Below are 21,022 nucleotides of genomic sequence, written 5' to 3'. Positions count from 1 at the left end.
ATAAAGTCAGCCCTAGGGTTCTGTCTTTTTTTTTTTTTAATGTTGTATTTATGGAGCAGCATTGATTTTATGTATCTCAGAAAGTCTACAATTCTGCTCACGGCCATTTGCTGACTAATGTCTCCAGCAGGGAAAAACGACAAGCAAGTTCATGAATTATGGCTGGCTTTGACATTTTCTTATCCAGACTGTTTTTTATTTTAAGAACATCTGCTTTGATTAAAGCCATTAGAGCCAGGAGCAAATAAAAATGTGTCTGAATTTTACATGTCTGGCATTTTATAGGAAGAACCCCGATTAATCTGTGACTTAATTCTCACACCCTTAAGGCAAGTGATTCGTATTAACCTAGTAAATTCGATTAGTTTCTCTTCCACTGTCTGGTTTGGGGTTCTAGGAAAATCCTGTGGGAGGAGACTTGTGGGTTGAGCCATACTTTTACTTATTTATAGCCTTTACTTTGCGGCAAAGATATTTTCATTTCTTTATCTATACCTCTTTGCCGTAAACATTATCTTAAAAGTGACTTGGTTGAAGAATGTGTTGGGAGATGAGTCCCAGGTTGAGTGAACCTAGAAACACCCTTATCAACTTATTTTTGTATTCACACAAACTAAAAAAAAAAAAAATCGCATAGCAAATACACAAGACAGAAGTGACATTAAATTGTTTGAAACTAATAGCAAAGGAAACCCGGCAATTTCTCTTGCTCTGCTGGAAAGCTTCAGGGTCTCTTCGCCCTCAGCTTACCATAGGTCTGTGGCTGATTGCCTGCATTCTTGCAGTATTCAGTGTTTCGCTGATTCTGTGATGTGAAGTCATCAACTCCCTCTGTGTTACCGCATTTCAGGGTGACTTAGTGCTTGGAGTGGAAGATACTGCGAGTGTCTATTTAATGTAGCTGCAACGGTGGAGTGTGTCTTTAATGTCTCAGGTCCCTCAGCTCTGCCCTTGATGACACTTCCTGGTGGAGTATTCTTCTTTAATCTCTGGTTTGCCAGTTTCTTCTCCCTGCCTCCACAGATGGGTGTCAATTCTGTTTCCATCAGCTTCCTTTCTGTCCCCCAAGGCTGCACTCTGAAAATCTCCATTTAGCTCTGCCTTGCTTTTCTGTTCCCAATGGGCTCAAGGCCTTCTGTGTGTACCGTGCTGGACTATTATGTAGGTGGGCATATTCACGGAGCAGGTGTTATTGTTGTGGCTTCATGGAGAAGCACAAACAGGTCCATAATTGTGATGGTTGGCGTTTCCTGCTGTGGATTATGGCCTATGTATAAGCAGTAGCCAGGACGCTCAGCAGGTGCCTTGTGCATATAGATATTCCATATATCAACTTTTATCTCAGATCTGTCACATACCCATAGATCAATAATATTCCATTGGGGCACCTGGGTGGCTCAGTCGGTTGTGCATCCGACTTCGGCTCAGGTCACGATCTCATGGCTTGCGAGTTCAAGCCCCACGTCGGGCTCTGTCCTGACAGCTCGGAGCCTGGAGCCTGCTTCAGATTCTGTGTCCCCCCCTCTCTCTTCCCCTCCCCCACTCATGCTCTGTCTTTCTCTGCCTCTCAAAGATCAAGAAATGTAATAAAAAAATTAAAAAAAATAAGTAATATTCCATTGACCCCATTCTGTTTATTCCTAATTACTTACCCATTGAACAAGAGCTTTCCAGCTTGGTTAAGATCATTAACACGCTGGAAATTCCCCATACCCCTCAGGACCTGCAGTAGGCTTTTCCATATTCTTTTCCCCACGAATTTTTGAGCACCACTTGGACATCCTAAAAAATAAGACAGTAATGTCACTGCAGGCTTTGCGTACTCCTGTGCTGGATTGGTACACCTTAACTGGTGAATAATCTTTGGTTTGGGTTGTGCAAAGCTATAGATGTGGGCGTGCATGATATGGATGCATCTATAAAAATGTTACTTCTCTATGCCTTCTATGCAAATCAGTTTTACATCATCACATGGTACAGCTGCGATTTCATTTCTGATGGAGAAAGTCCATGAAATTCAATTGCCCTGAGGCCCGGCTGAGTAACCTGCAAGGAATTGGGTGGGGGAGGGACAGGGAGAACCAAAAAAATCCTTGTGTCTTGTCCTCATGTATCCTGGAGTCCTCTGGGGGCCCAAGGCATGTGTTCAACGTGTGGCCCAACACATGCTCTTTTGCAAGTCAGTGGGACATGCGCTGGGAAGAGCTGAGTGATGGGATAATTAGAACCAAGCAGACAGCGGGGTGGATGGTTTGTCTGTAGATAATAGCTTGTTTGCTAATTGCCAACACCAGATTTACTGGGCAATTAGACATTTGGTATCTTCTAAGACCTTCTGTGCAAATGTGGACACATGGCCGCGGGCTTTGCAGGTAGCAGGTGGAGAGAAGGTGGCTCCCAGTGCTGGATGGCATCTCTGTAGGCTGCCCAAGGGGCCATGGGCAGGGCAGACTTCTCGCCGACAGGCGGGAAGGCCCATCTGGCTGGGCTCCCTGGCGCAGAGGCAGGATTCCCCCCTGTTTTATGGAAGGGGGTGCCCTTGGCCGGGAGATTAGCAAAGCAGGTGGACTTTTGCAGGCTGGGCCAGGAGCCTGGCTTATGTCTCCCTTCTCTTTTCAAGAGCACCAACCCATGGGTGCTAACAGGAATCAGAAATTGCTTTCTAAGATGAGCAAGTTGTGTTTTTTTTTTTTTAATGAGAACATGTTTATTGTGATAAAGTATCTAGAACATAAAATTTGCCATTTTAACATTTCTTAAGCGTACCCATCAAGGGGATTAATTGCATCCACAGTGTTGTGCAACCACCATCGCCACTATTTTCAAACCTTGCTCATCACTCAAAATGGAAACTCTGCACTCCCCATTCCTTCCTCCCCCCCCCCCCACCGCCAACCCCTGGTAACTTCCGATCTACTGTTTGTCTCTATGAACTTGCCTGCTCTAGATATTTCATGCAAGTAGAATTACACAATATTTGTCCTCTTGCGTCCAGCGTATTTTACTCGGCGCAGTGTTTTCTTGGTCCTCCATGTTACAACGTGTACAAGAAATTCCATTCCTTTTTACAGCCGCATAATATTTCATGGCATGGCCATGTCACATTTTGTTGACTCATCTGTTCACGGGTACTTGGCTTGTTTCCACTTTCTGGCGATTGTGAGTAACTTCACAGTGAACATGCACATACCAGCTTGAACCCCTGTTTTCAGATCTTTGGGGGTAGGCACCCAGGAGTAGGATTGCTGTGTCATACGGTAATTCCTATATTTGACTTTCTGAGGATCCGCTATGCTGTTTTCCGGAGCAGCTGTACCATTTTGCACTCCCAGGTAGCTACAAGGGCCCCAGTTTCTTGCCAACATTTGTTATTCCTTTCTTTTTTTTCTTTTTTTTATCGCAGCCATCTTGGTGGGTGTGAAGCAGTTAGCGCATGGTGGTTTGGATTCACGTGTCTCCACGAACCGGTGATGCGAAGCATCTTTTCACGCGCTTCTTGACCATTTGTCTTCTTTGGAGAAATGGCTGGTGAAGCCCTTTCGCCCACCAGCTCTTTCGGCCTCTGCCCTTACTGGCTTCTGCACATGTCTCCCAGGGGTTGGAATTGGAGGCTCCTCAGGAGGAGGGGGACCGTATGCCTGCAGCGAGCGGAGGTGGCTGTGCAGATCTGAAGCCTCACATTCACTCTTGCATGATTCGTTTCGTTCCCTCAGCCCTTTTGGCACCTGCTGTAGTGATGCTATTTGAGCTCTCACCAAGCAGGAAAAAACCCAAAAATCAGTGAGTGTGTGGGATTAACCCAAGTGACTTGGCAGCAGAAGCAGATGGAACCACGCCTGTCCTCCCGTAGAAGCATCTAGGCTCTGTCAGACACCTCACACCCTCTGGGTTTCCTTGACCACAAGTATTGTTTTAGCCAAGTACCCATTTTTTTTTTCCTGCCGGGTATCAGGCTGTGTGCTGCTAGATGGGAAGTATTCGCAGAGCACCCCAGATAACACCGGGTATTGGAAGGCGCTCAGGGTCGGCCGTTGTCACCAGGGTGGGAGCCTACCGTCCCTGCTCCGCTGCTGGCCCTGTGGGTCCTCGGTGGCGGGCAGGGAGAGCAGTGTGGGGCTTCCAGCGGGGACAGTGTGACTTCTCCCTGGGTGCTCATTCCCGGGGGAGAGCCACTGGGCTCTCGCAAGGTGTCAGGACAAACGTCAGCACCGGAATAATTGCGAGAGGAGCAGGGCAATCAACAAAATGACGTTCGTCTGCTTTGCTCTGGGCTCTTCTCTGGTTTGACCTTATGGGGCCCCACCCACGTGCAGGGTCTAGGTATGCTGATCCACCTGTCATTCTGCTGTGGTTTTTCTTTTTTCTTTTTTAATTTGTTAATGTTTATTCATTTTTGAGAGACAGAGAGGGACAGAGCGTGAGCAGGCGAGGGGCAGAGAGAGAGGGAGACACAGAAGCTGAAACAGGCTCCAGGCTCCGAGCTGTCAGCACAGAGCCCCACGCGGGGCTCAAACTCATGGACCGCGAGATCATGACCTGAGCCGAAGTCGGCTGCTTAACCGACTGAGCCACCCGGGCGCCCCTGTGGTTTTTCGTATTGAATGTCAAAGACCTTCAGTATCGCCCGAAGAGAAATGAGTTCCCCATGTTGTGGTGCGGCCTCATGCTGGAGGGAGGGAGGAGGGGACGTGTCCACCAAGCAAGGAAGTTCCTTCCGGAAGCTGCAGTCCTGTCCTATGTTCCTATAAGGGGGCTTGTTGGTCTGTGGGGTTGGGTAGGGAACCTGAGGGTTGTGGATACTCTTTCAAAAAACATGGCACACAGAAGTTTGCACAGATGGCTGCAGGTTTGGCTTGTCATGGTGCCTGGTTTAAGAACCAGCTCTTCAGAGGGCGCAAACCTGGAGCTGAGGCCACGTGGGGACTGGGCAGCATCTCTGCTAAGTGGGGGTTGGGGGCGGCACGCAGCGAGAGGCCTGGTGGCCACTGGGAGAAGAGGAACGTTTCATCTGGCCAAGTTTTAAATACCACATACGAGGGGGTGCCAGAACAGACACTCTGCGTTCATGGCCGGGTTCAGCCTGGCCTACGACGTTAGCTGGCTTTCTGGGGGGCAGTAGCATCTGTAGCAGCAAAGCCAGGCAGCTCGCTTCTGCCCCCTGGGTCAGCCCGTGCCACTTCTAAGCACATTTGTCTTTCCTTTCAGAAACAGCCCCCACGTCTGCATATTCATCTCCGGCCCGGAGTCTGGGGGACACGGGAATAACGCCATTGTCCCCTTCCCATATTGTGGTAAGAAATGCGTATGTATGTGTGGGGATATGTGCTGATCATCTTTGGTTTCTGGATGTGCCTTCACGAGACAGGCTGCTGGGCAGCCCCTCACATTCATGGGTGTAGATTACATTGTCCTGGTACCAGCCTCGGGAGCCCACCCAGCCCCTTCCCCACCCTGGGCCTGGAAAGGCTTTCTATAGTGTGACTGGTGCTTCTGGAGCTCTTGGCCTGGGTGGGTACCAGGCAGGGCGGGAGCAACCCTTTAAAGATCGAGGGCCCAGAGGTGGTGAGGCGTCCTTCTGGAAGGGAGCAGCCGCATCTGGCCGGTGCTCCAGTGAAATGCAGTTGCTACAGTTCACTGCCGTGTCCACACGAGTGTGGCTGGGCTTGCTTCTCGCACAGCCGGCCCCAGAGAGAAGACCTGAACAGCGAGGGGGCTGGAGACTGGGCATTTGCTCCCACCTGACCCCTCACTGAAAAGATGGATATTGTGAGGCAGCTCTTCAAGGGGCCCACACGTAGCCGACCAGAGAAAAGTAACCAGGGGAGGGGTAGCTTCCTGGGTACCAGCCTGTCCTGGTTTTCCTGGAACAATCTGCGTTTTACCTTATTCAGCATCCTGGAACTCCCTCGGTCCTGGGGGACCCGGGAAGCTGGCCACCTATGGCTGGGCCCTCGTATGGCAGGTTTGCAAACTCTGCACCCTGAGGGCGCCTATAAGAGCTCAGGGTCACCTTGGGGTGTGTGGGGATGGGGGTCAGTGGGGAGAGGCCAGAGGGGCAGAGGGGTGGGGAATCTCACCCCCTGCTCTAAACAATACACTTCAAACCCCAAATGTATTGGTTTCTAATGTGGAGCTCTGTGGACATATAAAAAAGTCTACATGCTCAAAAAAAAAAAAATGGTTTGGAAAGCTGGAGTGGCCTGACCCGCTTGCTTAATGTTGAGGAACGTCTCTGGTCCCCGAGGGGACAGGCCTTGCCAGGATCACATGGCGAGGGGCCCTGGCATGCAAAATTTATTCCCACTCACAACACACCTGAGCAGATGGAGTGCTCGCCTGGGTGTGCCCAGGCCACAGCTGGCAGAGAATATTCTGGGCAGGCAGCGTCTGGAGTTCTGCACAGGAACTCGGGGAGGGCAGTGAGGGGAAGATTGTGTCAGTCAAGGAACCCCTGGGCTTCCGGACTGGATGGCGAAACTTCCATAATTTGTCATGGTCATAAGCAGTCGATAAAGGGGGTGGGGGCAAGCTCTAGGCGAGTGACTTCACCCTGTCAGCTTGGCCCTCCACTCAGGGACAGCTCCATTCCTCCCTGAACTACCCGGGTGGGGGGCTGAGGCTGGCCTGCCTTCTCCATAGGGCTCACCGTGCGGCACACTTGAGCCAGAATTCTGTCTGTAGTGGGAGGCACAACTGGGCACAACCCCCCCCCGGGGCACAACCCCGGCGCATCCTCCTGAAAGCCAGGCTGGGCCACCGCTACTCCCCACCCCCACACCTTAACTTGGTGTATCTGCAGAATGACGCTGACCCGAATGTCTCGGAGCAGCAGACATTTCTCGTGGTGGTGGCCGTTGACTTTGGAACCACGTCCAGTGGCTATGCCTACAGCTTCACCAAGGAGCCAGAATGTATCCACGTGATGAGGTGAGTGCTGTGGTATGGGTGGGGAGGGCCAAGTGCAGGCACCGGTCAGTGCACCTGTGGACGCTTGGGGGCGGGCCTGGGGGAGGGGAAGGGAGTTAGTTTAAGGAGCAGGTGAGTGGCACTTAGGAGGCGGGTCCTGGATTGTGGCCCAGCTCAGCCCAAAACCCCTGTGCCCCTTTGGGTAAACCACTCTTATCTCTGGGCTCCAGGTTCCTGGTCTGTAAAAGCGTTGACTTAATTCTGACTCAGTTGGTCTGAGGAAGGGCCTGGACAGCGCGTTTGAAATCTGGCCCAGGTTATTCCAGCATGCAGCTCGGGCAAGAGGTGCTGGCTCAGGGTATCTGTGATGGAGGAGGTCCAGGCATCAGCTCGGCCACATACTGTGTGAGCTTACACAAGCGCTGGGCCTTCTAACCCTCAATTTCCTCATCTGTGAAATGGGGATACTGACTGTCTGCCTCACCGAGTGTGCACAAATGAAATAAGATTTCCCGTCAAGGGCTTAGCACGGACTGAAATGTAAGGAGGCAAGGTGCTATTTCTTACATGACGGTGACCAGAAGCAGAAAGCACCATGCCTAAGAAAAAACAGAGGGGTGGATTTCAGCCACGTGAACCTGAAGGGTGACCCTGAAGTTGCCCAGGGTCTCTTGGGACACACTCTGTGCTCAGGACGCCCCTCCCTCCACCCCCACCCCACCAGGCACACAGCAGCATGGCACGCCCTCTCATCCACCCCATCCGCACGCGTGACCAATTGTCTGCGAGGATTCTGGTCGATCCCGGCATCCACACCGGCTCCTCCGGTCTGGCACATGGCCCTCCTGCAGAGTCTGTGGCCCCTCAAAGCTTTGGGAGCCAGGAGTCGATCACTCCGATTTTCCAAACCCAAGGATGGCTCTCAAGATGCATTGTGATTGGCTTTGCAACAACTCCTTTAGCTGGTAATTGTGGAATTTCGGTATCGCTCCTGGAGTAAGAGCTTATGCGTTTTTATAGCGTGCTGCTTAAAACATAAGTCATGAAGCAAAAGTGACCCCGCCCCAATCTTGGTTTAGATATCCTAAGAGGCTGCAGAGACCCGGGGGTGTCCTGTCATCAGGAAATAATGAAAAGCCGGTTCTAGTAGAGAAGCCTGATGACAGCATAGCCCTCTGTGTCCAGTCATCAGCAGGATTCTGCCTCTGGTTAGCCAGACACCTGCCGTGGGGTCTGCTCTGTCATCCCCAGAGAGGGAAACCCCGAAGAGACAAGAGCATGCTAGGAAAAGCTAGAACCAGTGTTTATTAGCTTCTACATAGTTGTTTTAAGAAATGTTGTTTCAAAGGGATAGCCTTATAATGAAAATTGGAAAGAAAAAAAAAAAACCAAGAGCAGAAAACACATTGCAATTGCTTGGGAGGAATTCTCACCCAGTAGCTGCAGCGTTCAGGTTCTCTAGAGACATTATCTCAGTTCTTGTAGAGAAGATTTTGGAGAGAGGTTCTACCTGAATTTTACTTCAATCAGAACAGGTTAACATAACCATGATACAGACTGACAAAATTATGACTGAGAAAGCTTAATTTTGTGCATGTTAATAGGAAGGGAGGAACAAAAATTGGAAGGGGAAAAACTCAGGAAGTTCCTTGCCTACTGAAAATGGCAGTGTTGATGGTAACAGGAAGTCCATTCGTTGAAACGTTGGAATGTCACCCTGGCTCAGGTGCCCAGTGTCCGCCTGGGTGATGATCATCCCTGTGTCTCAGTGGGGTCACCACGGGGATGTCTCCCTGGGTAGAAGCCTGCATCTTGATGGAGCTTGACTGGGGCACTTGCCAGGGACGGTTCCAGGCCCATCTGCATGGCAAATCTAGGTCGACTCTCCACCTGGACTGTGATGGTGCCACCAAAGCTTCACGGTGCCGTGTCAGGAGCAGGTGTGAGCTCAGCCAGGTGCTCTGCCACCTTCCTGGCAGGCGGGGGGGGGGGGGGGGGAGGGGGGAGGGGCGTGCTTCCCCTCCTATTCTGTGTCACCACCAGATGCTCCTCGCAGTGGTCATGTGGCTAGTGGCAGGATGGGAGCCAGCTGCAGAGCCGGGACCTGGTCCAGAAGAGAGCCTCCTGGCCACCGTGGCAGCCGTGGCTTCTCTGCCGTGGCCCCAGAGCAGGAGGGAGAAGCTTCGAGTCACCTGCTTTCTCTACTCTTCTTCGTATTCTCCTTCTTTCTATCTGAGGGAAGGAAGGAAGCTTCTCTGGGGCTCCACTGACCCCCTTCCCCACTCCCTTACCCTCCCATCAGTTCCAGGATGTAATCCCACAGCCTCTGCCTGTCTGTCTGTCCTCACCTCTCGCCTCTTCTGGGACCTCTTCAGCACACAGACTTGCGGGACATAGTTCCTTCCCACCTCACTGCCCCCATCAGGGCTCTCCTGCCACCTTGTCACGGTGGCTGTCACCCTGGTATGGAGGCACCCAAGTCTGTTTCCTCCTGGGTCTCTCCTGTGAATGCCAGGCTTACATCTTCAACCCTGTCCTGGGAGTTCAACGCCAGCGGGCTCACCTGGAGTTTCCCACTTTCCTTGGTCAGGGCTCCCAGTTTCTGTGAAGGGCGCTTTCTCCTCTAGGCTCTGAAGTTGGAACATCTGGGAGGTGAGCGCCTGCTCACCTCCGTTGCCATTTAGCCGGGCTCTCACTTGGGATGGCCCCTCCTCCTCCACCGCTTTCCTCTACTCTGGTTGGAGCCCCATTGTCTCTGCTCCCAGAACAGGCCTGAGCCTCCTCAGCCTCCTGGCTTCCTGTCTGGTTCAGTTTGCTCTGTTCAGTCCCAACTCGGATTCTGCCATACCCCTGCCCTAAAACCTTTAGTGGCTCCCTGTTACTCACTGGTTAAGTCTCTCTCTCCCCAGGGGTCTCTTCCACCTGCTTCCAAACACCTTCCCAATCTCGTTTCTCACACTTCCCATTTACATACTCCTTCTCTACCCCACACGGTCGCTTGCATCCCAGTAAATGTCCTGTGTTCACCCACCTCTGAGCAGCCTGCAGTGCCCTTCCATCCTTCAAGATCTAGCTCTCTGTCAGTCCTTTGAGTCTGTCCTGAGCCCTGCATTCTTCCCCTGCCCCACCACCTGGCACCTCTGCCTTCTCTGACCCCCAGGGCATTTCCCTGGGCCCCTTGTTTCCATGCGATAAGCCTGGTATTTATGGATTTGTTTATACCCTACCTTGTTTTAGAGAGGACACAAACCAGCTATACATTTGCTCGGGGTGCTTGCAAATTAAAAAACACAGACCCCTTATCTCCCCCCAAAAGACATAACCTACTAGGTTGTGAGTTGTTGGAAGGCAGAGAGATGTTTCGTCTCCTTGTCACTGGCACCTGCACAGAGTAGATCCTCAGTAAACACTGAGTGGAAGGTCAAAGCAGACCTTATTATTCAGCAAGAACCTGGTGGTTGCCCCTTTCGTATTGGTTTCTAAGCAAAGTCGGATCAGTGATCACTGACCAACCAGCTGAACCAGAGAGCATCTGTAGCAGCTATTATGAGCACCCACATCTATAAGAATCATGCACGTGTAGGTGCTCGAATCACTGCTGTCCGAACGGGGCTTATGAAAGAAGGTCCCATAACCTCTGCCTTTCCTTGGTGTCAGGCGATGGGAAGGAGGCGACCCTGGGGTGTCCAACCAGAAGACCCCGACCACCATCTTGTTGACTCCCGAGAGGAAATTCCACAGCTTTGGATATGCCGCCAGGGACTTTTACCATGACCTGGATCCCAACGAGGCCAAGCAGTGGCTGTACCTGGAGAAGTTCAAGATGAAGTTGCATACCACTGGGGTGAGCTATACTCTCCCTGGCTCCGGGTCCTCCGCATTGGAGAGACAGGGTTCCTCCAGCCTGGGTGGGGGAGGTCTTTCCAACTCAGGAAACCCTTAGGTTTCTCCCAAGCAGAAATTAACATCCATTTACCTTGATCTTAGAGATGACCTGGCACACTCAACACTTTTGTGGAGTAGACAGCACTTCCTTTTATACACGTGGGCAGAGAGATATTCAGAATATTTAACAACTTGTTTGCATTGGAAACTGACCAGAGTGGACGCTGGCTGGAGGCATAGGGGTGGGGGACATGCCACGCCAGGAGATCCCCCTTCGGTTGCTGGGTTGTTGGGAGATCGGGAATTCTGAAGGAGGGACTTGGGGGCTCGGGGCATTTGGGGGACCTAGGACAGTAGCTATTAACTAACTAGTTTAGAAGTAACAACTGGCAGGGCACCTGGGTGGCTCAGTCAGTTAAACGTCTGACTCTTGATTTTGGCTCAGGTCATGATCTCACGGTTTGTGAGATCAGGCCCCACGTCGGGCTCTGTGCTGAGTGTGGTACCTGCCTGGGATAGTCTCCCTCTCAATCTCTCTCTCTCTCTCAATCAATCAATTAAAAAAAAATGTAACAACTGGCCCATTCCTCTCTGTGTGGGGAAGCAGGCAGCTCAGGAAATCAAGTGCCCGATTGTTAGAGGCTCAACTCCCAAAGCAGTTCTGTTCCCAGTGTGCCAGTTCTAGAAGCTGTCTCCATCAGTTAGGCCCGTCTCCCAAGCTTCATGGAGACATTTGGGCCACAGGATAGGTTCTCCTCAGCTTGAGCACTTTACCCCATAAATTTTCCTTAATTCTTGGTACTTAGAGATTCAGGATGGCAATGGTGTTTAAGACCCCGGGACCAGACGGCCTCGATTTAAATCCTGCCTCTGCCACCTTCAAGATACTTAATCCAAGTTACTTAACCTCTCTGCGCCTCCTGTAAAATAGAGACACTGACAGTGCCTTCTTCATGGGGATGTTGTAAGGATTAACGGAATCAAAATACGCAAAGCTCTTAGAGCCAGCCTGGTACTTAGTAAGTTCTAGTTAATTGCTAGCTCCCATTATTGCTTTCCTTGTGGGCTCTTAAGTGCTTGCAGATGACAAGACAAATGTTAATGGAAACCCAGCTGCCAGCACCCGGTCTCCAAGGCTGCGTGCTGCTTGGTGTGGTTCTATCTCTGTGAAGCAGACAGACTTCTGCTAGAAATACATCCTTCCCGGTTCACCTGATGGGATTCAGTGCTGAACAGCAATCTTGTGCAGGTGGAAAGCACAGGAATTTTTTCAGTTTTGAATGTTTTCAGTTCTGAGCCTATGGCTTCCAGGTGCTCGGCCACCTTTCTGAGCCTGGGAGTCGCCTCCCCAAATCCGGAGCGTCTCTGCTGAGCACCAGGGGTGGGAGGTGGCTGGTAGGGAGGAGTGAGTTTGCATCCATGGCTCAGGACAGCAGACAGGCTCCACGAGGCCGGTTTAGTAGCCTCGTGCCCCTTCATGCTCTAAAGGCAAAGCCATGTTATCCAGCCGGGATTGATCCGGAGGCCCCACTGATTTTTTGCCCCGGCAGTAATGAGCCGGTTGGTTTCGGGCTGACTTGGGAGCGTCCTCCTGGATGTTCGCTCCCGTTCTCTGCCCATCTCCACCCTGTGAGCACTTTTCCTGTCATTCTTTTTTATGACCCCAGTCCAGCCAGCGTCTCCCAGAGCATCCTCTACCCAAGGACCGGACTGCTTTAGCTTCTGGCAGAGGAAGGGAGGCAGTGATGCTGTGCTCCCAAGAGGATTAAGCACAAGCCTTAAAATAGGAGCTCTTCTATTTTGGAGACTTGGTTGGCAGCCTATTGGGAAACGAAAGCTTCATGTCTGTTTAAGCCTCGTGCACGTCAGCGAGTTGGTGTGATTATTTAGGCCTCCGCCAGGGGGGCTCCTGAGGGTGACCATGTGTGTCCAAGTGTGGAAATGGTATGTAAATGGCATCAGCAGTGGTGCCTGATGACTTTTCCCCCTTCCTGGGCTCTGTCACTGTGCCGAGACCTCTGCTCTGTGAGGATCCAGGAGAGAGAGAACAAGAGGGAGGGAGGAAAATAGGGAGAAGTGGAGGGAGGGGCTGAAGGGGACAGCAAGGGCCCCCGACAGAGTAAGGGGACAATGCTGCCAGTCTCATTTTGGGGGACACACTATCCTGGTCTCCCAAATATCAAGAAACAGAAATATGGCTCACCGGGCTCCCCAGATCCCCAGGTAGCAGTTCCCGAAGCTACAAGGTGTGTTTCTCCTCCCTGGCCTTACTATTCCTTCCTCTCCCCCACCAGGACCTCACCATGGATACAGACTTAACGGCAGCAAACGGCAAGAAAGTCAAAGCCCTTGAAATCTTCGCTTACGCCCTGCAGTACTTCAAGGAGCAGGCGCTGAAGGTAGGGCACGTGCCAGCGCCCTGTGGCGGGGGAGGTGCACCTGCCAGCCGGGGGGGGGGGGGGGGCGGGGGGTAACGCCCTGAGGGAGGACAGGTAGGACGGGCATTCAGAAAGCAGGATGCACCCTCGTGCACTGCTGGCGGGAATGGAAAATGGCACAGCTGCCGTGGAAAAGTCTGGCAGATTCTCAAGGTTGAACACAGAGCTACCCCATGACCCAGCGATTCTACTCCTCAGACACCTAAGAAAAATGAAAACATGTATTCACACAAAAACTCGCATGTGAGTGTTTATAGCGGCGCTCTCTGTAATAACAGAAAAGCAAAACAGCGCGAACGTCCGTCAGCGAGCAGGTTACGAAGTGGGGTCTGTCCCTACAATGGGATATTATTCAGCCATAAAAAGGAATAGAGCACTGATGCCCGGGACAACATGGGTGAACCCTGAACACGTTCTGCTAAGGAGGAGAAGCCAGACGATACTGGAGGATTCCATTTGTATGCAATGGCCAGAGGAGGCAAGTCCACAGAGACAGGAAGCAGATTCGAGGTTGCCAGGGGCTGGGGGAGGAGGGAGGGGGGAGGAGTGACAGCTAATAGGAACGGGGTTTCTCTGCGGGGGAATGGACTCAGATAGTGTGATGGTTGCACAACCTTGTGAATCTGCTACAACCCACTGAACTGTACAGTCTAAGAAGGAGAATTTTAGGGAGCACCTGGGTGGCTCGGTTGGTTAAGCGTCCAACTCTTGATTTTGGCTCAGATCATGACCTCACGGTTCATGAGTTCTAGTTGTGCATCAGGCTCCGTACTGATAGCACCGAGCCTGCTTGGGATTCTGTCTCTCCCTCTGTCTCTGCCCCTCCCACTCCCCCCCTTAACATAAATAAACTTTTTTTTATAAAGGAGAATTTTATGGTATGTGAATTATATCTCCATAAACAAACAAACAAACAAACAAACAAAAAACAGAAAGACGGGCAGAAGACACACGTAGCAGCTGTGTGATCTCGGGCAAGGCGCTTAATTTCTCCAACACCCACCTCCCTAACCTGAAGAGTGGGGCAGGTTGTGTACCTCGTGGGTTGATGTTAAACCTTCCTCCGGGCTGCGCACAGTAAACTACTGGCAAATGGTTGCTGCTGTCCCTCCCAGACCCCACGGAAGCTGCTGGTATATGAGTGAACCCCTGGGATGACTGTTGCAAAGGTTTGTGCAGTGATGGTCCTGGATGTGGGAGAATGGCTAATTTCTAAGTGGAATACAGCTGTCCACTCAGTGTCCTCCCATGGGCATGGTGATGAGTGGGTGTAAATCAGATGTGTGTACTGAGCTTTATCCACAAAGAATTGGGAACTTTAGAAGCATTTGGTATTATGTGACCACTAGTAGAAATTTAGTGAATTCTGGAAATAGAGTTCTAGAAATAGGGCTCAAGGGAAACAAAGATGTGAGAACGTGATACTGCTTTCATTCATTCGAGTACCTTCTTCATTTTTCTTTCTTCCTTTCTTTCCTTCTCTTTCTCTCTCCCTCCCTTCCTCCCTCCCTCCCTTCCTCCCTCCCTTCCTTCCTCCCTCCCTCCCTCCCTCCCTCCCTTCCTTCCTCCCTTCCTTCCTTCCTGCCTCCCTTCCTCCCTCCCTCCCTTCCTCCCTTCCTCCCTCCCTCCCTCCCTCCCTTCCTCCCTCCCTCCCTCCCTCCCTTCCTTCCTCCCTCCCTCCCTCCCTTCCTCCCTTCCTCCCTCCCTCCCTTCCTCCCTCCCTTCCTTCCTCCCTCCCTTCCTTCCTGCCTCCCTTCCTCCCTCCCTCCCTCCCTCCCTTCCTTCCTCCCTCCCTCCCTCCCTTCCTTCCTCCCTCCCTCCCTCCCTCCCTTCCTTCCTCCCTCCCTCCCTCCCTTCCTCCCTTCCTCCCTCCCTTCCTTCCTTCCTTCCTTCCTGTGTGCCAGATCCGAAGGAGTGTCAAAATAAACACAGTGCCAAGGAGCATGTAGTCAATGGGTCAGTGTTGTGAGGGGGTAACTAACTGGGTGTTTGGTGAAGGCAGAGATTCTGCCCAAAGTGCAGCATCAGGAAAGACTCCCTGGACGAGGGGCACTGGGGGCCTCTCACTGGCAGCAGCTGGAAGGGTGGGTGTTTCAAGAACAGCACAGGGGAAGGAGAACACAGCCAACAGCTGTGGAAAGCAAGCAGTTTTGAGTGGGAGAAGGGCACAGCTGTAGAATAGAATGGGAACAGTGAGCTCGGGTCGAGGCTGTGCAGAGCCTCGAATGCCAAGCTAAGGAACTTCTTGGGTAATGGAGAGCCATCAGAGGATTTCTAATAGGGGAATGTCATGGCCACAGACATAGCATTAGAAGGAGGGAGACCACCGCATCCCAGGGCCTGCAGGGCGGAGGAAAGCCATGTGGAGGCAGCTGACTCCGATCCTAAAGCAGGTGTGTCTGAAGGCTCTGAGACTCTGAGACAGAGTGGCAGGTCATTTAGGGAGCGTGAAGACCAAGAAGAAAGACGGGGGGCGGCGAGGGAAGAAGTGGATCCTGGGAAATAATTCTTCCACCAGAAGGGGAGAGGGGAGAGGACAGAAGAAGGAGTAAGAGGGAGGAGGTAGTAAGGGGAGAGCGCCATCATTCCTGGGGACAGCCAAGCAGACCAGGAGGGCCCAGAGAGGTGGACCTGTGTCAGCCTGAACAGCCGAGATCGCAGGGGGATGGGCGCAGCGCCTGGGAGCCCAGACAGCCAAGTGAAGGACTGTCTGCCTGTAGCGGATGTGGACACCCCGAGAAAGTGAGGGAGCAGAGGGAGGCCGAGTGCTCCGGGGGCCCTTGGGTTCCAAGGAGGAGCCAGGGGACTCGGGGAAAATTTAGGACTTGAGAACGTCCTTGACATTGAATTGTGTTTCAAGTCGGTTAAAGGGAAAAGGGTGAACAGCCCGTCTCAGAAGGGGAGGGAAGAGGTGGAGGGGGCAGAGATCAAGCAGGGGTGCAGGAGGGGGTGTGTGGTTTCGAATATGTCAGCTCAGCTGGAACCTGCTAGCACCTTCTCCCAGCGGGGCACATGCTGTCAAGAAATTCCATGAAGAACAGCTTTTTGAGGAGATTTATAAGGACCGGGCCCTTCACGAGAGGGCTGGCTGGTATTTAAAGGACAGATGGAGTCAGAGGAGGGGTTGTTGCTTGCTGGCCCAGGATAAGCACAGGAGAATATCTACTAAAGCAGCATATCTGAGGAATCACGTGCATGAAGCAGGCTCATCTTTCATGGAGGACAGCAAGTGAAAGTCCTGACATAATGAAGAGTTTAATTAACGGCAGGGCCCTTTCGCTTCCAAGCTGTACTCCGTCCACTGGTGAACAAACAGCTTGCCTAAACAACCTTCCCTCCGGCCAGGAAAGCCCATCATTCATGTTTTGAGCCTTTTCCTGTTTGAAGAGTTTAAAATAGGGGCGCCTGGGTGACTCAGTCGGTTAAGCGTCTGACTCTTGCTCGGCTCAGGTCCTGATCTCAGGGTCATGAGTTCAAGCCCCACACCGGGCTTCGCGGATCGGACTCTTTCCCGGGCCTGAAGCCTTAAAACAAACAAACAAAAAAACCTAGAAAAGTCTAAAACAGACTGGATGGTGATCGGCAGCATACTTAGAACCCTTCCTAACCCGTCATCACTCACGTGCCTCGGGCTTTAGAGTGTCAGACCTGCAAGGAAATAAAACACAATGAAACAAACAAACAACCCTGCTGTTTCACACGAGCGTAATGCAGAGATGTTTCTAAAAACATGTTTTAAGAAAGAGTTTACTAAACCTACTTAACACTGCTGACCTGTATGCTTACAAAAGGCTCACAGGGTAGATTTTATATTATGTGTTCTTGTCACAATTAAAAATGAAAACACTTTTTTAAAAGGAAAAAAAAAAAGGAACTGGCCATCCAACAGGAAGTTAGTTCGGTGAGAGGGTGGGTCGGTCCCCAGATAACTACTGAAACAGTAGAGGAAATGAGACGCCCATCAGAAAAAACAAATGGCCAGCCTGTTACTCTTCTGAAACACGTCCCCAGCACCGACTCTGATGTAGGAGGGCAGTAGTGTGTGTTTAGGTTTGATTTCAGATTTGTCTGGTGACTGTGGCAACAGGAGCCAAGGGATAGGAAGGAACTAGCTTTATCAGAGGTTTTCTCCGGGCGAGATGTTCCTCGTGTGTTCTCACTTGTTCTTGCCAGAAACACTGTATGTTAGTTTTATTGTCTCCATTTTACAGATGAGAATACCGAGTCTGAGAAGTATTCTAGAGACGTATTTTGTCTGCAGGGACTTGGTGCAAACCTCTGATGCTTCTGCCCATCCCATTTATCCACGTGGTTTCTGCTGGTGTGGTTTAACCTTGACCAGAAGTTAAGGGCAGCCTGGTTCTTGCTTAGGTCATGTTCATATCCTTCCTGTCCTGCAAGGAGAACTCCCCTGATGTGCTGGCCTTGTGATAAGGTAGAGGACAGTGACCACTCCTTCGACAACTGGGCCAGCCCCTGTTCTAGACGCGAGACTACATGTAACAATTTAGTTAAGATCTTGGCCTTTAAGAGTCAGGATATACCTGGGTCTGGGTCCAGATTTTGGTTCTGCCATTTCCTAGCTGTGTGGTCATCAAAAGGTTCTGAACATCTCTAAGCCTAAGGTTCCCATCTGTAGAAAAGGCACAGTTATAATCCCTTCCTAATGGGATTCTTGGATTAATGGAGATGAGTTATGCAAAGTGCTTAACAAGGTTGCCACAGAGTAAGTTCCCAGGAAATGGAGCTCTCAGAAAACTATCACCCCTTCCAACACTAGTATTAGCTAGGGATTATTATTCCCATTGTGCAGAAAAAGAAACTGAGGCCTGGGAGGCTGTCACTTTCCCTGTCACATGATTCAGAAGTGGCCAAAGGCTTCTGATCTCCCCACCTCCTGCCTGCAGTCACGTTCAGTGAGTGAAAGGAGCTGAGCTCCCTGCTTGTGGAATATTCAGGAAACAGACCCTTGCGTCCTGACACTGGAAAGTTCAGGAGGTAGCCCAATAGTTACCCCAAGAGTTCATGGCCAGGAAGCTTGGAATTCTCGGTGAAGCTGTAGGAGGACCAGCTGTGTCCACTTGACCTGCTGCATTTCCCTTGGTTTTAGGAGCTGAGTGACCAAGCGGGATCGGAGTTTGAGAATTCTGACGTCAGATGGGTCATCACAGTGCCAGCCATTTGGAAACAGCCCGCCAAGCAGTTCATGAGACAAGCTGCCTATCAGGTGAGTGTGGGAGTGGGGCCGGTGGGGGCCCAGGATGCCCGCAGTGGTGACTGTCACCCCACTCAGGTGTCCCCAGCACTCATAGGCCTCCCTGGGAGGTAGTGAGGGGTCTCCCACTGGCGAGGGGACATAGCGCCTTTCTCCTGGGGTTGGGCTGGGCTCGGTTTTCTTTCTCGTTTTATACCTTCTGTACTGCAGACTCCCCAGGGCTAGGATTTCAAAGTGGGGTGCTGAGACATTTCTCTGTGGGTGAATGGAAGTGAGAACCTCAAGGAAGAGGCTTGGGCAGCAAGAATGTTTGAAGAAGAAAAGAATAAAGACAAGGCCAATGGCCATGAACCAGGCACATCAGGGCTGCTGTGGAGGTTGAAAGCTGCACGTCCGTGGCTGGGAAATAAGGGAAACACGATTGTGTTCTGCACGTTTCACCTTGGGAGCAACACAGGAGCGCACACAGGGGGCCAGGGGTGGTGAGGTCACCACACCTGCGTGGTGGCAGGCACGTGGATGAGGGAGCGGCACGGCTGAGCACGGTGCCAGTCAGCACCACGGCGCCGTGGACAGAGCATTCCAGTGTCAGTGGCCAGCCTGTCCCTCCTGGGCGCTGGGGCATCACTGGTGCCGTGGACCTGTTTGCAGGCAACCTGTGCCATGACGGGGCTGCCACCAGGGTCTGACTTCATGCCAGGAGCGGCTGGCCGTGCTGACCCGCTGTGCTGACCCACGGGTCAGAGCTGGCTCCGGCTGTACTTAATCCCCTGGGTTAATGCAAGCCCACCCTGGGGCCTGGGCCCACTCTGTGCAGTGAGAGTCCATTTCAGAACCTTCAATTGGAGCTGGGCTGGGGAAAATCACGAAGGGAATAGATGCCCCTTCCCCGGCCCGGCCAATACCTCCCAGGGGTCAGCCACCTTCCCCAGGGGATAGATCTCTGATGTTGAGTTTGTGGCCATAAGTAGGAACCTTTCCTTCCAAGTAACCCACTGGATCAACCTTGAGCACCGAATGTAGCAGAATGGTCGTGGGTACCATGACACCTTCATTGGGGCCATAGGTTGTACTCAACACTTGGAGCTTTACTCCAGGTGCCGGACAGAGATCAAGGGAGAGCAATGTCCCCATTCCTCAGTCTCCCCACTTCTGTTTCCTCCCTCCTCGCTGTAGGCTCTCCCCTCTGCCCTCCCCTTCAGCGTGAGAATCTGGCCCAGCCTATGTATCTTCCAAAAATAGATTTGTTTTTATAGGGATGAAGGAAGCGGGTGGAAGTGGCAGACAGAGGCAACTTCTTTAAAAAGGAAGAAACCAAATGCGGTTTAGCTGTCCACAGAAACCCTGGGCACCCTGGAGCTTTTCCACGGTGTCAGCCGTCAGGCCGTGTCCGGAGACAGGACGCGGGGACACAGCTGTCGCACAAAGGCACAGCCCTATGTTCTCAGTTTTCACAGGGAGGGCACTCAGGATTCGTGACTTTGACTCTCGTTTTCCCACAGGAAAACTTCAACAACAAACATGTGACCCGGAAAAGGGTCAGTTCTTATTTTTAGCCTGAAAAAGAAAGAGGTACAAGGATTGCAGACTTCTCAGGGCTGTTGGAGCCTTGGGCTGCCTCCTGCCTCTCTGGGCAGTGAGGCCCGGCGGGGAAGCCCCTTGCATGCCCCGCGGGAAGGAAACCAGGCACTTGGGGGTGCGGTGCCCTCCAGGGTTTGGCAGAATCAAAATGGCACCTCAGAGGGTAGATGATAGATCAGCAGCTCCTCAGAGGGGTGAATGTGACCGGGTTTATGGACGTGGGGCATCTTCTTTCTGAAGCCCAGAGACCCACTGTAGACAGGCCTATCCTTTGGATGCTGGCTAACTTCTGTCTGGTGCAGCATGTGTGCAGCTTAATCTTTGGCTCTGTGTAATTCTGATTAAAGAATGACAGTTTAGGGGCGCCTGGGTGGCTCAGTCGGTTAAGCGTCCGACTTTGGCTCAGGTCACGATCTCATGGTTCGTGGGTTCGAGCCCCGCGTTGGGCTCTGTGCTGACAGCTCGGAGCCTGGAGCCTGCTTCGGATTCTGTGTCTCCCTCTCTCTCTGCCCCTTCCCTGCCCGTGCTCTGTCTCTCTTTCTCTCTCTCTCTCTGTCTCTTAAAAAATAAACATTAAAAGAAAAATTTAAAGAATTACAGTTTAAAGTCACTGAATGGATTTCAAGATGGCAGGGGCCATTCAATCATTCTTTGTTAACTCATTCATTTATTCATTAAATCCATACTGGAGAACTTCTGTGTGATGGGATGTGGTCGACACTGGAGTCATATCCTGTATGACCAGGATAAAGGCCGCGGTCTCAAGTGGCTCACAGCTGAGTGGGTCAGTGAAGCCTTTTGTACTTTGGGAAGCGGGGCGGAGGGTGTTAAAGGGGCACAACTGCTTTGCCAACTAGTCTATGGTGTCTTTAGCCTGTCTTCTAGAAGAGTCCCCGTGACAAAATGGAAATGAAGTGTGCCCAAAATTGGCATCTCTCCAGTTCTCTCTTCTTATCCTCCATTAATTTTACAGAACAAGAAAAATGTGTACCTATGA

At 51.7% G+C, this 21,022-nt stretch overlaps 1 protein-coding gene across 2 annotated transcripts in view; it reads left to right on the top strand.

The window, feature by feature from the left end:
* Nucleotides 1–21,022, top strand: part of HSPA12A (heat shock protein family A (Hsp70) member 12A) — a 69,212-nt gene that overhangs the window by 28,196 nt on the left and 19,994 nt on the right. For both annotated transcript variants that reach the window (XM_047825201.1, XM_047825200.1), the window contains exons 2-6: nt 5,206–5,291; nt 6,800–6,927; nt 10,564–10,750; nt 13,086–13,190; nt 18,340–18,456. In XM_047825201.1, coding sequence (XP_047681157.1) covers nt 5,206–5,291; nt 6,800–6,927; nt 10,564–10,750; nt 13,086–13,190; nt 18,340–18,456 — 623 coding nt within the window. The remainder of the gene's footprint in view (nt 1–5,205; nt 5,292–6,799; nt 6,928–10,563; nt 10,751–13,085; nt 13,191–18,339; nt 18,457–21,022) is intronic.

Source organism: Prionailurus viverrinus, chromosome D2 (genome assembly GCF_022837055.1).
Source record: "Prionailurus viverrinus isolate Anna chromosome D2, UM_Priviv_1.0, whole genome shotgun sequence".
In the NCBI taxonomy this organism is placed as follows: domain Eukaryota; kingdom Metazoa; phylum Chordata; class Mammalia; order Carnivora; family Felidae; genus Prionailurus; species Prionailurus viverrinus.
This window is presented reverse-complemented; position numbering and strand designations above follow the sequence as displayed.